The sequence below is a fragment of the Telopea speciosissima genome, chromosome 4 (assembly GCF_018873765.1).
Source record: "Telopea speciosissima isolate NSW1024214 ecotype Mountain lineage chromosome 4, Tspe_v1, whole genome shotgun sequence".
In the NCBI taxonomy this organism is placed as follows: Eukaryota; Viridiplantae; Streptophyta; class Magnoliopsida; order Proteales; family Proteaceae; genus Telopea; species Telopea speciosissima.
In genome coordinates, this window is record NC_057919.1 from 5,879,394 (window position 1) to 5,896,133 (window position 16,740).

General features: G+C 39.5%; 1 protein-coding gene across 1 annotated transcript in view; it reads right to left on the reverse strand.

Moving 5' to 3' along the window:
• LOC122658355 (suppressor of RPS4-RLD 1-like) overlaps positions 1-16,740 on the reverse strand; it is a 55,611-nt gene continuing 38,871 nt past the window's right edge. Inside the window, exons 15-24 of the mRNA XM_043853276.1 lie at positions 10,326-10,532; positions 7,002-7,336; positions 6,486-6,572; positions 6,303-6,402; positions 2,616-2,707; positions 2,411-2,449; positions 2,225-2,315; positions 749-846; positions 353-661; positions 1-269 (exon numbers count right to left, since the gene is read on the reverse strand). Coding sequence (XP_043709211.1) covers positions 373-661; positions 749-846; positions 2,225-2,315; positions 2,411-2,449; positions 2,616-2,707; positions 6,303-6,402; positions 6,486-6,572; positions 7,002-7,336; positions 10,326-10,532 — 1,338 coding nt within the window. The 3' untranslated portion in view covers positions 1-269; positions 353-372. The remainder of the gene's footprint in view (positions 270-352; positions 662-748; positions 847-2,224; positions 2,316-2,410; positions 2,450-2,615; positions 2,708-6,302; positions 6,403-6,485; positions 6,573-7,001; positions 7,337-10,325; positions 10,533-16,740) is intronic.

Here is a 16,740-nt window from a genome sequence, read left to right on the forward strand (position 1 = left end):
GTTTACTTGCCTAAGCATGAAATTAGGCCCGTAATTGGGTATAGACCTATAGTCTAGGCGAAAAAATCCCACTGCTTTGAGGCCTTGAGGGATTCTTACCTGGGTGGACAAATACCAATGGCTTGTTCCTATAATATGCAGAACATCAGAACCAATTTAGTGCAAAAGAATGAAGAATTCATCCTGCCTCTCAATCCCTCAGTTCCAAGGAACAAGACGTTCATCAATCAACTTCAGCAATGGTTAACCATATGTTCTCCCCCAATGTTCTGCACAGTTAGATCCAAAACCACAACTCAGAATGTAAGTTTTAATATAGACATCAAAGTACTAACAACTACAGCTTACTTACATCTTCATGGATCTAAAATCTCAGTCATCATAAGAGCTCAGAGCAGCAATGGCTGATCCTGTTGTTGTAAATGTTGACTGTACATCTGGATACTCTTTCCAGGAAGTCTTGATCTTAAGAGATGGGTACAACCAATGCTTTATAGAATCCACAAAGGAGTTTGGGTCAGAGGTCAGGATGACTTCCCAATCCACCTGCAAACCCTGTGGGATGCTCTCCGTGAACTCCATATTGGCAGCAAGGAACAATCCAAGCAGAACCACAAATCCAACAGATGCAGATCCTCTTGACAGAGGCATGAAGTTGTACCTGCAAGATGGTTTGCTTTTAATTCAAACGAAACTCTACTAATTAATGTCCAAAACAAAAGTGATCTGTGTTGAAATATTATTTTACCAGTAATAAGTCATCCTCAGGATTGCATCTCGAACATTCTCGAGCATATCAAAATCAGTTGATCCATATGTTTCACCACAATAAGCACTGGATATGGCCTGTAGGCATAGAGGTCAAAGTCAGCATTATTGCATCCTTGAGATGTGACATGGAGTAATTCCTAACTCTTAGTTGATAGATATAATTTTCCTCTACAACATTTTAGATTAGGAGCAATTGACAAAGGAGCTAAGCTCCTAAAAAGGAGGGAAAGCCCAATGGTCATGTAATACGCAGGGATAATTGGGCTTTCATGATAAGCCAAAAATATGAGCCTAAAAAGGGTAGGTATTAAATGAGCCAAGACTACATAGGCACGTGGATTGATTTAGGCCTAGTCCACCTGTCCAGCCACTAGGATGAACTGGGAAGCTAAAAGAAAGGTACTAAATCTGCAAATTATCTAGAGCCAGCTTCAGATCTGTCAACTTTTTGTTTTGATAACTGCACTGAATGTATGTCATAGTCTGTCATTTGTTTCTTCCTTTTGGCATTCTTATTTTGTTTAGAAGCTCCTAATCAATAGAACAAGACTCAGTCACATATAATTGCAGGTCTTGCATTCCACCTAGACTATCTCTATCTGACAACTTCAAAATAGAGGAATCCACAAGATGCAAAATCACCCTGATCCAAAGCTGGGGTCCTGAAGTCAATATGCTACTCCACCATGAGCTCACCAATTTAGGGCAAAAGAGATGTTCAGCAAGGACCTCTCTGATGGGTTGAGGAAGCTCCAAAAGACCTTTTGCTGCTAACTGATCCATCAAATCACAGTGGATTAATTCCCCCACTGAAATCCTCTTATGGACCAAAGAATGAACAGCATTAACTCAGCCCTAACAAGGCAACCCTCAACAATTGACCCAAGTAATCTCAGGGCTACAGCACAGCCCCAAGTCTCTTGACAACTCCAGTGCCAGATGAGACACGATTCCCTAATGACTGATCATCAAAGTTGACTTTGGCAGTTTTCTCCAGAGGCGGACCAAAGCCAAAGGCCTAGAGATAAAAATGGAGGGGAGGTGGAGATAATATGGAAATCTCAAACCAATTGCATAAAATTGGCCCAATGGGAAATTCCTAAAATTAGTCCACTGTTGTGTGGCAAAGTTTGTCAGTCTGATGCTAAAATATCAATGTCCTTCTTTGAGGAAGGACTCCTAGTGGAAGTTCATTCATTTGATCATGTGGTTTATTCTCACCAACAACCTGCTACTCATAGAAGTTGAATTCTAAAATGTTAATGCGAATCAATCTCATATTTTAATTTACATCGCATGAAGAAATCAAGTGAGCCACTATAGTGGTGTAAGTAATTCAACTTGACGCCATATGTACAAGCACTGTAGCCCAAAGTAGCAAACAAAATGCCATACATCTCAGACAGTTCAAAGAAAGAAACCATTACTGAAGTTTTGATCTCTAGTTACATACTTCCCATGCCATAGCCATCTCTGCATCATAATCATTCCATCTAGAAGGCGCACAAGGTGTTCTAATCCCAAATTCAAATCCATGTTCACCCCTGTAAGAAACATGTAGAGTGTCTGAGATGATGAGGCAAAATTATGATGATCATTACAGAACAAACAACAACAACAACAACAATTAAAAGAGTACATTTTTTGTAGGGTGATCCTTGTCCCTTCAAGACGTTTCCTGTAGTGCATGCCATTAGAAATTAAAATGATGCCAATAAACATTAGTTGTATTAGATGTGCTTTACTTTTTAATTCTGCTAGAGAGCAACGTAAACTTGCTGTATAACAGCATACATTATAAACAAAGCAACAAATAGTAATTTAACCTCTATAGAGATTATTACCCCTCAAATGCTGTGCTTTCACACCAAGTAGCTAACCAGAAGTCCTCACCAACGACATCGTAAAGATCAGAACAGGACTGTGCGTGCATTATCTGTATTTTGTATATGCTAAGTCACGGATTAAGCAGTGAAACTATGAACCAAATTAGCTAGCTGAGGCAAACAACTAGCAAGTGAAAAAATCTAATCAGATAAATCAATGTTGTATTGAATCAGTAGAAATTAAACTTCACATTATCTCTAAAAGAGGTAGACATGCATGATGCCAGAACATTTCACTAAAGTCAAATGGCCTCATCAACTTTCACATGCATCATTCAGTTTCAACCATAATCATTTTGAGACCTTTATTCATTTATTGTGGGACCTTCTTCCCCTCATTTCCAAAACCTAGCTCATTCATCAATTTGTAAAGGAGCTGGTTCAAGGGTTGACTGGTGTAACTGTTCAAGCCAAACCATAAGAATGCAGAAAACCATGGGTGTTGGATCCAGCAGTCAACTGGATGGGTCAATTGGATTTTAAAACATTGCTCCTCTCCATTCAATAGACTCTCAAAACCAGCCAAAGTTTTAAATCTGGCGCAAATGTTCTAATCAGAAATACCTGCTCAAGGGCCATTAAGTGGCTGAAGTATTGAACCGATTTTATCTACTATCCCCTACGATAAAAGGAATGGAGTCTTTATTATACATTAATTATGACAGATGAATTTTATTTACTTTTCTCAAAGATTTTAAGTATCTTAACATATCTGCCGATACTAACCGATATGTATCTTATTTGAATGGTACCGATCCTATACATAAAAAAGGGTATCAACTGTATATGGTGGATACGTGACCTGACATAGTTGATACTTATTGATACAGTTGATACGTTGCTTATAAACTATATAACTCGATCAACGACTCAAAACACTTACCAAGAGCTATTGCAAGGCATTATAATCAATTTTTTTGGCAAAATCAACTTGATTACTTGTTTCTACTTGCAAAAGTGACTCTAGTAGTGTTATTAGGTAATTTAACAACCTGCAATCAAGGATTGAAACCGGATTTGCGCTAGAGCAGATTTCTATCAGAACTTTGATTTGTTTGCTCAAATATTGATTTTTAGTGTCGTTTTTTTCCTTTGATCACTAGGTTAGTGAAAAAAAACCTGAATGATTGCATCATTTTTTTTGGGAAAATTACAAAAAAAACCCTTGTAGTTTGAAAAAATTTACACTGATCCCCCTCAAAATTACATTCACCTCCCCTTTGGAGGGGGGTAGGCATAATTTTGAGGGGGATCGGTGTAATTTTTCCAAACTACAGGGGTGGTAAATGTAATTTTCCCTTCTTTTTTTTTTGGCAATGAGGTGTGTATCTAAACCCTAAATCTTCCCCAAACTGAAAATGACTTTTTTTTTTTTGTATAGTACAAGTAAAAAACTTCATCCTTTATAAATAATCAATTGAATGCACTTGTCTCATCGTAATTTGTTCTCTTCTTTATAAGTCCATTTTATTTCCTCTGACCATGGAAGAGGAAAATATTGAAAGCTGACTCTAACCTCCCCCAACCCACCTTTTATTTTCTAATTTGGTCTTTCAAACAAGCTACCCTTCGTAAATCAAGGTAAGAGTGACATATTCATCTGTGACAAGTCACACAACCTTCTCTATCACTGAAATTGTTCGCCTTCCTGAAAGTGCTATCTGGTTCAGCTGGTAAAATCTATGACATGTTTGGTGACCTGGGATTGAGTCACTCCATCAACTTACTACCTATCTCCCCCACTCCCTCTCCACCACCCCAGAAAAAAAATGTTTTTCCTTCTCCAAAGAGAAGAATGAAGCAGAGAAAGCATGGCTGCTCCTCCATTGCTGCTTGAGTTTTCTAGGACAGACTTTAAGATGATAGAAGGGACACTTGTGAAAAATGGAGGTGAAGATGCATTAATTATTTGAATTTAGAAGGAATAAATGAGAAATTTAAGCTATCCAAACCTGGGATTCTTGAAACAATGAGGGGAAAAGGATAGGGTCTTGTAGTAATCCCCTGTGAAACCCAAACAAAGTCCCCAACACCCCCACCCAATGAAAAAAAGTAAGGTTCACTGTTAGAAGCTGTCTCCTATCCATAACTGGCGCAGGTTGATCGTCTGTAAAGCACAACATCTCTTTCCCGCCCAGACTACCATAGAGCAAGGCACAACAGACCACCCATTCAATCTACCTTGATGACATTGCCAAATGATAAAGACTTCAAGATTGGAAACATAAAAATTTGGTATGACCATTAAAAATTCAATTGAACAAAATGCAGCTTTTGTATCTCTCATTGCACAAATCAAGGCATATTTAAGTATAAGTAAGTTGGAAATGAGGATGTTGGTGATCAGGACTTCCACCTGAGTCTCCAATAATATGATTTATGCCCAGCCTCCTTGAATCCAGTTCGCCGTTATGCCCAGCCTCCTTGGGGTGGCTCCACCACCTCCAGGCTCTTCCTCCCTTCTTATCCTGGCCTTCTCCCAAGACCCTGCTGCCCGCCCCCATATCCCCCTGCCTCCCCCCTCCTTGTCGTATTCCCCTCTCGTCTCCACCTCTCCCTCTCGGTGGAGTGACCTGGAGTTCCCCGTTTGGCCAGACAGGCCTTCCATCGGGTGGAGGTCTTTCCCTCCATTTAGTTTCTCCATCCTTCATCGGGGATTCAAAGGTGCCCGTTTGTCCATCCAGTTTACTGGAATCTGAAGCTAAGAAATGGCATTGTGCGCTTGTTGGCCACTTTCATCAGAAGCAGGCCACCCTTCAATCTTGTTAAGCTCTCACTGACTAAACAATGGAAGCTGCGTGAGGTAGTTGATACATACCTATTGGATAACGGGTTTTTCATCTTCAAGTTCTCTGATGAAGCCGACAAGATCTGTGTCCTAGAAGGAGGATCATGGAATGATGGTCTGAAACCTATTGTGCTGCGGCAGTGGAACAGATTTTTGCAGGTCAATTGCGTCAACCTTTCCCCCATCCCTCTATGGATGGCCCTTCCAGGCCTCCTGCTGCACTAATGGTGTGAAGATGGCCTAAGTATACTTGGATCCGTTCTTGAGAAACCCTTGTTCTCAGACAGGAGAACCAAGACCATGGACAGGCTTGCTTACGTCTGTACTGGCGTTAGTCTCTACAGGGTGCAGACTCTACACCTCCGCCTCCATCATAGTGGTTGTTACGATTGGCTCCCTCCCCATTGCCTGATCTGCAAGGTCTTTGGACATACCCGGAACGCCTCCTGCACCCCCTTCTCTATTGATCCCTGCCTTCCACGTGACTTCAGAGCATTAACCACCACTGAAACCCTTGATTCTCATCCATCCACATCTGAAACCCATCACTCCCACCCACCTACCCCTGAAACCTATCTCCCCCATCCGGCGGGAAGTCATATGTCTTCAATCTCCCCCTCCTCATTTACCGCCCCAGACAGGAGAACCAATCAGCTCTATTCAAGGTCATACTTGATACAAGGCCTAGGCTAATCATGTCTTTCCTCACTTCTCCTAAGGTCATTTTAGGTATAAAAAAAATTTGGTAGCACATGCACCCCCCCCCCCCCCCCCCCAACACACATATACACAAAAAAAAAAAAAGAGGAAAAAGAAAAGAAGCTAACACATAAGAATGGAAAATGACAGGAACTCACCTTTTGTAGCCTCCCATCTTTGGATAGATAGATAACATCATCAGTCTTGTTGTTTACAAACATTGATTCCATGATCACTGTTTTTGCAACACTCAGTGTTCTGCAGACATTAACAAACAATAATGGCTTTTGAGAACACTTTTGCCAATTTTCTTACAAGCTGAATTGAGAAAAGGTTTACACCTTCGATAATTTGGAAAGTAACGGACGACTCTTGCTTGTCCAAGAACCATTGGAGTGTGAGACCCAAATCCAGTACTGTAATTTTCACTGGATTGCAGAAAGAATCATAGTTATATTAAAATAAAATAATAAAAGTCACAAGAAGTAATATCGTCAAGGTTTAAGAGTTTCAAATTTTTAAGGATAGACGAGGAAGAAAAGATACAAGAGAATAGAAATCTCAATGCTAAGCAGCCTCAAGGGTATAAAATGAGGCAGTGATTAGCTGGACTCTAACATAAGAAAATAAGTATGAAGAGAAATGGAAAGAAGGCCTGAGCCCGGGGCATTATTAAAGACCACCTCTTTCAAAAAATATAATCTAATTTTGAATCAGACAAAAGGTCAACAAAACAATAAGGACAAAAAAATTTCTATAATACCAAACCCAAAAGAGTCTGCGAGATCAAGTAGCAACAGTGACAAGACACTATAAAAGCAAGCATATAAGTAGAAATAACAAGACTGAAAGATAACCTTAGTTTGTTAACCCAGACAACTGGATCACAGGGTTCTGATATCTGCCTCCACTTAACAGCCAAGGAATAAAGATCTTTCCAAGACATCATAGAATGGCTTGAACCTTTGTCATCACTAATACTATATGAAGCCGAAGTTTCAGAGGAACTGCTGGTACTACAACCAGCACCCCCTCTGTTTTGACTGAGCACATAGGCTTTTTCCTTTCTCCTAACTGTCTTGCCAATTTTTGATCCCCTCTTACTTGAATGTTTCCTTTCTGCTTGCAGAGAACGCCAAGCCTTTGAGACCTTTTGGGCAATTTCAATAGCAGCTAATCCCGCCATACGATGCTGCAAAACATTTTAACTAATAAGTTTCGAAGACAAGCAAATGCAAATACAAGAGCATAGAGACAATAATTGTAGGACTGTGGAGGCAACCCAAGAGTGGGGTGAATTGGGTTAATGCGGAATCTTAGCCCAATTAAAATTCTTCAGCACTATCTTTGCAAAAGCTTTCTCAAAACTTCAATCAAACGTTAGTAATAAAAAAAAAAACACAATAAAAGATTTCATCAAAAAAAAAAAAAAAAAAAACACAACAAAAGAGATTGAAGGGAATATAGAAAGAGAGAGTGCACACCCAGATTTATCGGCACGGCCTCAATACCATCCTACGTCCACTCCCAAAGCCCTTGCAGGCTTGAAATTCCACTAAATCAATCTCCTGGAAAGGTAAGAGAAACACCCGCACAATGATCTCCCCGAGATCAACCACACTCAACTTGCAAGGTAGGAGAAACCCCTCACAATAGTTTCCAGGGACTATCAACCCTCCCACTGATCACCTCGTGATCAGAACACAATCACTATAAAGTGATTCACAATGGCTATGTTGTGATTTGGGGAATGATGGCTTGTCAATGTGACAGAGGCTAAGCTTTATTTATAATAAAATAAAATAAAATGGGTACAAGTACAGTAATGCCCCTAGGACAATTCTACCCGTATACCCATATTACAACACTCCCCCTCAAGTTGGTGCATAGATGTCAAACATGCCCAACGTGCACACAATTGGATGAAAAACTCTACTACTAAGACCTTTGGTGAAAACATCAGCTATTTGATCATCATAATTAACAAAAGGAACACAAATAAGACCCTGCTCTAACTTTCTTTTTGGATAAAACGCCGGTCAATCTCCACATGCTTCGTCCTATCCTCCTAGTCTCACTAGGATTCCCTATTATTCTCCGATTCAACCATTGGATCCTGCTGAAACTTTCAGCAAGGTTCTCATACACTATCAGGAGATCTCGACCTGAATCTTAGGTTGATCTGACATTTCGCTTTGTATTTATTAGAAATCTCTTACTTTCTGGATTTTCAATTTCAGCTTTGATTATTCTGCAATTACTCTTAATCTGACCATTGGATCCTTGTTGTATTTTGAAGAACAACCATTCTATTTATTTGTGAGTGATTGCTAGAGTTTCACCTTCGTCTAAGACGGTTGATTTTTATTGACTTTTTTATTTGGGTTTGCTTGGGATCCTGTCCGAGGGATGTTAAGCCTGAACCTAGGGTTCATTTCATCCTACCTCTTGTGGACAACTTCAAGTGGAGATTTCAGCTCATTGCGGAAGCGGGCATTGTTATATACCAGCCAAATATGCCAAATGACACTGGCCATGAGAGCACCCATCCATTCACGGTACCACCTTCTACATCTATCGGTCGGGTATCTTTGGGCTTCCCAAATACACCATTAATAAGCTTGAGTCCCTCATTTGGGCTTTTGTCTTGGTCTGAAAAGAATCAAAGATGTCATTATCTGGAAGCTTGTTGCCAAGAAAAACATTTGGTTGACTGGGCTTATTCTAGGCCTCTCCGAAATAATTCTGTTGGGACCGCTTCTATCCCTCCAGATGCTCCCTGGATTTGGAGAAAAATTTTGAAGCTCGAATACCTAGCCTACGGGATCATTAAATCCCTTATTGATGATGGTGCTGATACCCGCCTTTGGTTGGACCATTGGCACCCCCTTGGGATTCTCATCCATTGAACCATATTCAGGCTCGGGCCCCCTTGATTCCTTGGTGCAATATTGTCTGGTTCAAGAAGCACATCCCCCTTGCTCGGTGTTTGGAATGTGCTCTGCTGATCATTCCCAGCAGGCCCCATGGGAGTGGTGATCTTGTTGTTTAGTTTACTTCTTCTTCTATTCTGCCCCAAGTCCGCTTTGAACCATATTCGGGCTTGACCCCCCTGGATTCCTTGGTACAATATTGTCTGGTTCAAGCACATCCCTTGCCACAGCTTCACTGTTTGGCGAGCCTTGACCCGGTCCCTTCATACTCAAGCTTTCCTCATTCAGAGGCAAATTCCAGTACCACCCCCCCCCCCCTCTCCTGCTGTCTTTGCTGGAATTCGGCCGAAGAGGTGGATCACCTCTTTTTTGCTTGCCCTTTCTCCACCTCTTTGGAAAGGGCTGCTTGCCAAATGTTGGCCTCAAAGGAAAAAAATTCTTTCCTCTGATCAAGAATGTAATTAGGTGGACATGACCTTTGCCGGAAAATCAGCCGTGACACTGTCCGAAAGCTTCTTTTCAGCGCCGCCATTTACCACATCTGCATGGACTGCCAATTCCAGAACCATCCAGCAGATTTGGGATACGATCATTTTCGATGTTAGAAGCAAGTTGTCAGGGGCCCCATCTTTGTGCATAGATTCCCCAAGGAACATGATGATTATTGTTGCCTGGGGTATTCCTTTATTCTGTATGATGTCCCCCCCCCCCACCTGAGGGCAGCGCTTTGCTTTTTGGTTTGTTTTTTCCTTCCCACTCCTTAGCTTGTGCTTGTACATTCTTTCCCTTCGTAATATATTCTCTTATTCACCAAAAAAATAAATAAATAAATAAATAATAACTCGATTAAATTTTACGAGGAAAAACAGAAGATAAGGTAAGTCTAGTAGGTGTGGTTTCCCCCATTTCTTTCTTCACATAAGGCATTGCAAGCACCCTCTTCCTAAAGCGCAAATCCAATGGGTAAAATTCACAAAACAGATGGAAATGGAAATCAATAACCAATATTAGATACTGAACTGAATTAAAAAATGTGGCTTCTTCGAGAGGTTTACTTGTAAGCTCTAATTATTCCTAATAGAAGGACCTATATAGGAATAATTTGAATGGATTTTGAGGGGAGGAAAAGAATAAAAGAAAATATGAACACATCCACTCACAATCAAAAACAAAAAAATAAAATCATACAACAATGACAACAGTGAAGATTAAATCATAATTTTACAATAATTCGTGAAATAAAATCACCTGACGCCTATTAGGTAAGAAGCCTGGACAATCATATTGTATCCTCTCACCAAGAGAGTCTGCAGCTTGTAAGAGAGTAGCTTTTTGCTTCGTAACAACAAAATCTTGCTTCGTATGCCTGTTCTTTTTCAAAGATTTACGCAGAGGGGGTTGCCTGAAAACCTTGTCACTCACATACTGTGGGTGCAACCCTTTGCACCAGTACTCCTGAAGAAAGTAGGTCAATTAACATACAAATAAGTTTCAACATATTCATGATGAAAAGTAAATCAACATATAGTACTTAACGAATACATCCTTCATAAAAGCGAAAAGGCCTCATATTTTTTCCTCATAAAGACAGTAAGCCCTGAAATCCTTTCAGACAAAAACTTTCCAACTAAAAAATTTTATGCCCAAGTGTTTTTTATGTGTTAGTCCATGGAACAAAGAAGACACCAAGTAAATAATGGTCCACTGCAAAATGCTCAGACCCAAAGGGCATAGTTTTTTACAATTGACTAGATACCTTCATGCACTTATAATGTGAAAGTGTATTCTCTTATTTACTGAGAAATAAGAACAAATTTCATGTTTCTTTCTCTATTAAACGTTCATTGTACAAGGAGACAAATGGGGCCAAAAAGGGGGAAAAGAGTTCAACATCCTTCAAACAATTTTTTCATCTGATAAACGTGAAATGAAATACAGAATAAAATATCAACTATACACTAAAATCATACATAACAATTAAATACAAACCAAAACTACTCAGAATTGTGCAACTCAAACGGAACAACAAATTTTCAGCATTTCCATGAAGTCTACTAATTCAGCAATCCATGTTGGACGTCACCAATCACACCAAGACACAAACAGAAGGCCTATCTGATTCAAAAAAATAAAAAAATAAAACAGTACTTGAAGATGACATTTAAATTAAAGAAGAAAAAAAGGCCACGTGCAGCATCTACAGAGGACACTCCCAAAGCTACGGAGCTTCATGCTTGCTAAATCAAACTACTTGTAGTTGAAAGGGGAATAACTTCATGATATTAGGACAAGAACCTATGGAAGAAATATTGAACTGGCCTCAAGTGTCCTTGAAATGTAGGGGGGGGGGGGGGGAACAAAAAAGCCCAACATGATGAAATAAATAGTCATTCATATGCAGTCCTTAATGCAAAATCAACCTCGAACCAGGGGGAAGAACCAGTGAGAGATTGATTCGCAGCCAGGATCAACACAATAAGGAAGAAAATATTGAATATAACCGAAACTTTATTGCTTTTTTTTTTGGTTTACATATGAAAGAAGAAACATAAAAGGATAAGAATAAGAAGAAGGGGATATAGAAGGGGGAATAGGATCAGCTCTCTCAGCCAGGCTCTCTCAGCCCATCATCCTCTCACCCAGGGCCTCTCACTGACGGTCTCTGACCGTTGCCACGTCTCACAGTTTCAACCATAACTCTTTTCTCTTCAATCTCTGTCCTCTACGCAGCCTCATACTCTTATTTATAATAACTCAATTACAAAGCAACCCAATCCCAATCTAATTAAGAAACTAAATAAATCTAGAAAAGGAAACTACTAATTCATAAAACCTATAAAATAGAAACTTAAGAAAATAGAAACTTCTAAATAAAAGCTAAACAACTAAAATAGAAACTCTAACTTACCTAAGACTAATAAGGACTGAAATAACAAAAAGGCAATAAAATCTTTAGAAGCTATCCCATCGATCCTTCAGTGTCTTGCTATCGAAGGCTTCTAGAATATTGGAAAAATAGATGCACACATAATCAAAGCTTGGCTCACAACACTGTTCACGTGAACAGTGTCACGTGAACAATAACCTCATGATACTGTTCATGTGAACAGTAACTTTTTCCTTTTTTTCTGAATTCTGTCTTCGTCCCTTCTCTTCCTTTATGCTTCTATCTGGAGGATCTTCCACAAACTATGCTGGATAGATGGAGGGAAATCAACTGGACAGATTCTTTCTCTATTCAACCACCATCGATCTACATCAGTGCCTGAGAATACCAGTGGCTTTTGGCATTAACTTCCAATTAAAGGTGTCAATACTGAACCAAAACCGAAAATTGGAACCGGGTGGTAACCACTTTTAAAAGTTTTTATTCCAGACTCTTCGTCTTCGACTAAAGAGGATGAGATGGAGGAAAGCCGACCAAAAAAGGGGAGACTGACAGAGGATCAGACCCATAAAAGGAGAGAGAGCACATCTCAGTGTCGGATTCTCTATTGGAAGATTGTGATCTACCCAAATACCCCATCCTTAGTGTTGGTGTTTTGGTGATGTCAAACATGGACTCCTATGTGTCAATATACTATGTGGACCATAGTTGTCACGGCGTCTAAGCGACCCAAGGCATTGGAGAGGGTCCAAAATCAAGGCGACACCAACAAGGCGCCTAGACACCTAGGTGACGCCTTGAAAACTATGATGTGGACATCTTGATGATGACCAGAAAGACGGTCATGATGGTTTTGGAAATACTAATATATTTGTTTAAGTATGAAAGATTGATATATTCCCAGAAAATTTTAGTTGACCTAAATTGAAGCTCCAAGCATCAAGCTTGTACTGACCAGGAAGTATCAAGCAGGGCAGTTTTTGAAGAACAATAGAGAAGCTGGCGAAAACAACATACAAGCTTCACCAAACCCCGGTTATTCAGAAATTGACAAATGGCAATGAATTGGAAGGATCTCATGCCACAAAAGTATGAAGAGATCAAGTCCAGGCTTCAAGAGTTCATAAGATTAGTCTTATTTCATATATCTCTAAGTAATCCTATGTAACAACTCCAACAGCCTAAATGCCCTTTAAACATGTGTAATAAGTCACCCATAATGCATAGGTAGTCAACCAACCTCTTAGGAGTTAGGAGAACAAGTTGACAATCTTTTATGACTTAACAGAGAGTGATCTACCGGCTACAAGCTGCAGTCGACCGAAAGGGTTCGAAGAAGGGCTAGCCAGTCAGTCCCTTGCATTATATGATCCAACCGGATGTCCCTTTTGGTACGTACGACCAACCTGGACGGTCGACTGGACAACACGCTTTGTCAGGAAAATCTTCCCGAGAGCAAATAATTTGGGCAAGGATAGTGGACAGTCGACCATGTACCCAAACGGACAACCGGCCAAAAATAGCCTTTGGAATGTAACAACTATAAAAAGAGCCGTTGAAATGCAACGGCCATAAACAGTTAATTTGACAGTCAACTGGACCAAGCCATTGAAATGTAACGACTATCAAGTATGGGCCTCATTACTCCTCTCACAAGTCCTTCGTAGCATTTTTTCCCAACACTGAGTATTTAATAAGGGCCAATAGGTTGAGGGAGTTGATTTTTATCTTCTAAATCAACCTAAGACAAAGTCACAAAGGTTTTTTATTTGCATTGTATCTTGCATATTTACCTATTCTAGAGGTTTGAATTCCTAGGTTCGCAAAAACTCAAAAGAACTCTTGCAAAAGTCAAAAAGTTAGGTGTGCACCTGGAAACACCCTGGGGGTTTGGTTGTTGCCAAAAAACAACTGGATTAATTGTTATCACTGAAAATGCGACTCCCCACCAAGGAGCGGCAAATTGGCTAGGTGTGAACTAGAGTAAAACACCCAGATTTGGTTGTAATCCAGAAAAACAAGCAAGTGCTTCCCATAGTAAGTTTGCATATTAAGTGCCGTACCCGACCGTATAAATCAATATCCCGACTCTTACCGTATTTTATGAGGTAGCTTAATTCCGTACGCGACTCTTAAGAACAGGTGTATTAATTGCCGTATTAAGTGTCGTATTAATACATATTTATGTGTTTTAATTTAATTAACCAAAATAAAAAACTAAAACCTAAAACCTAAAATCCCAAAAACCGGTGAGAAAACGCCCAACACCTGAAGACTTGTTCTATTGCACCAAAAAAAAGAAGACTCTCAAGCACTCTCGTTCTAGGCTTCTAGCAAACCATGTACTCTCAAGCTCTGTAATTCTAGTTCATATCCATCAATTCCAGGTATCTTTTATCTTTCTTTCTTTCTTTCTGTCTCTCTCTGTCTGTGTTTTTTTGTGTTGAAAGATTTATATAGATTTGCAATTCTTCACAAACTAGGGTTTTTTTTAATTTGTGTTATTTGTTTTCGATTAATGATGCAGGGTAATTCCTTTCTTCTTCTTTTTTCTCCTTTTTTTTTTTTTTTTGCTTCGTTGCTTGTGAGTTGTGACCTTCAATATAACTCTGATCGACCTGAAACTTTGCCTGAAGGTTCTTCACTAAGGGGCAATTCAAGCTCTAGAGTCTACATCTAATATTTTTGTTAAATGGTTGTCTACTTATTATTATTATTATTTTGACTGATAGATGCTATTATTTGCTATGATAGATTGTGGTTGATGGATTACGTATCAACATTTGTTTTGATAGACATGGTTAAACTTAATTAATATTAGATGTAGAGATCCAAAAGAATGGGAAATGATTTCAAATTGGAAATATGAGCACTTAAAACCAATATGGGGCTTTCCAAAACCCTTTTAATATTTAAATTTTTTTAATGATTGTCCAACTTCTTCCAGCCATTATCCTCTTTCTAGAGAGTTCCAAATTCATTTAAGATAAAACTTTTATAGTGTTCAAAATTTTTCACTCAGAAAACATAGTTTATTCAAAACCCTAACTTTTTCATAAAGATCCAACATCTGATTTGAAATTGTTAGTTGTTACTGCATAAAACTAAGGAATATAGATACCCATTAGTTACCCCATTTGGGATCACCAAAGTATCATGTGAAAGAATAAAAATCTGGATTTTTTTTTTGGCACAGGTGAGGGGGTAAGTACTAGGAAGGATCAACAATTTAATTTTGTTCTTCAAAAGCCATGAACAACTTATATTTCAAACTTTCTTTTGGACCAACACATCTACTTCACAGCTTCTGAACCAATACATTGGACATCTTGTTATTTTCTCTATCAAATAGAAATAGTTTTTATTGAACAGAAACAAACTCAGTGAGTCGAGTACAAGTCATCATTGTAAAGAATTCAAAACAAATGCCAGCTAAAAGAACCATCCCACAAATTTTCCACCAACTATTAATTATAAGGAGAAAAGTTCCCTGCATGGGACGCAGGGGCCACACCCATAGTACTATATCTCGCGATATATCGGTATCTCGGGCCTACCGAGATATCCGAGATATCACGAAATATGACCGAAATATTGCATTTTTTCTGCAATATTTTGGGGGTCCATCTCGGGGGGTATTTGGCCATATCTAGGCTTGAAACTTCATGGACAGCCTTATTTAAGCTTAATAAACACATTTAAACCATAAAATTGTAAAAATGTGAATTCAAATTGGTGTTTTGGGCTTGCACCCTTGATTGACATACGGTCGCCAACCCTAATGTATAAATAGTTAAATACACATAGATTAATGAAATCACAACTTAAGTTACAAATTACAAGTGCTAAACTGCTAATAGTAGTTGTTGTGCCTCCCTGGATCAATCCCACTCATGCCTCGCTGGAGTCGATGTCCATTGCTCTCTGTTTGAAGGACATATGTGAACCACGGTATAGAATCGGAGAAGAAACGAGTGTAGTCATCCACAAGTGTCACGTAAATGGAATCATCAACATACTGTAGGTAACCTATCCTAGGATATAAACTAGGGTTACCAATCGATCCAGTCCGTGAAGAAGATGATCCACTGTGATATGATGTTGGCGCCGGCACAAGAGGCGATGGCATTGGCTGCATGTATGGCTGGTGAGGTTGGTAGCTAGGTCCGCTAGGGTATGCAAAGATGTTATCTACAAAAGATGATCCAAGATGTCCCTGGGACTGGGACGTAGTCATAGTCCCCTACCCCACTAAACTGCCCATATGATGATGATCCATATCCATATCCACCGTAAGGTTGTGATGCACCATAATACGATGCCAATGGCTGCGAAATATGGTAGCAAAAAATGAGAAAGAAGAGAGAAAAATTGATTTTCAGCAGCTCTTGGTCGATATTGAAATATGGTATAAAAGGGGCCTTAGTGTGACACTATTTGTCACTTTTTCAATATCTTGCGATATATCGTGAGATCCACGATATATCGACGAGATATTGTATTTTTTTGTTTCGGAAGTGTTTCGTATCTCGGACATGTCGAGATTTACGAAATATGGCGATATATCGCCGATATATCGCGAGATTTTATACCATGGCCACACCCAGACACATTGGGGGAAGAAATGACCTCCCCGCCCCCATGAATGGCGGAATTGCTGCCCCCAATGTGCCAGCACCGTGCTCTCATTGGCTGCCGCGCACACGTGGCCCCTGCGCTCCCATGCAGAGAACAGTTCCCCTAATAATAAATTGCTTAATATGGTTCTTTGTAAAC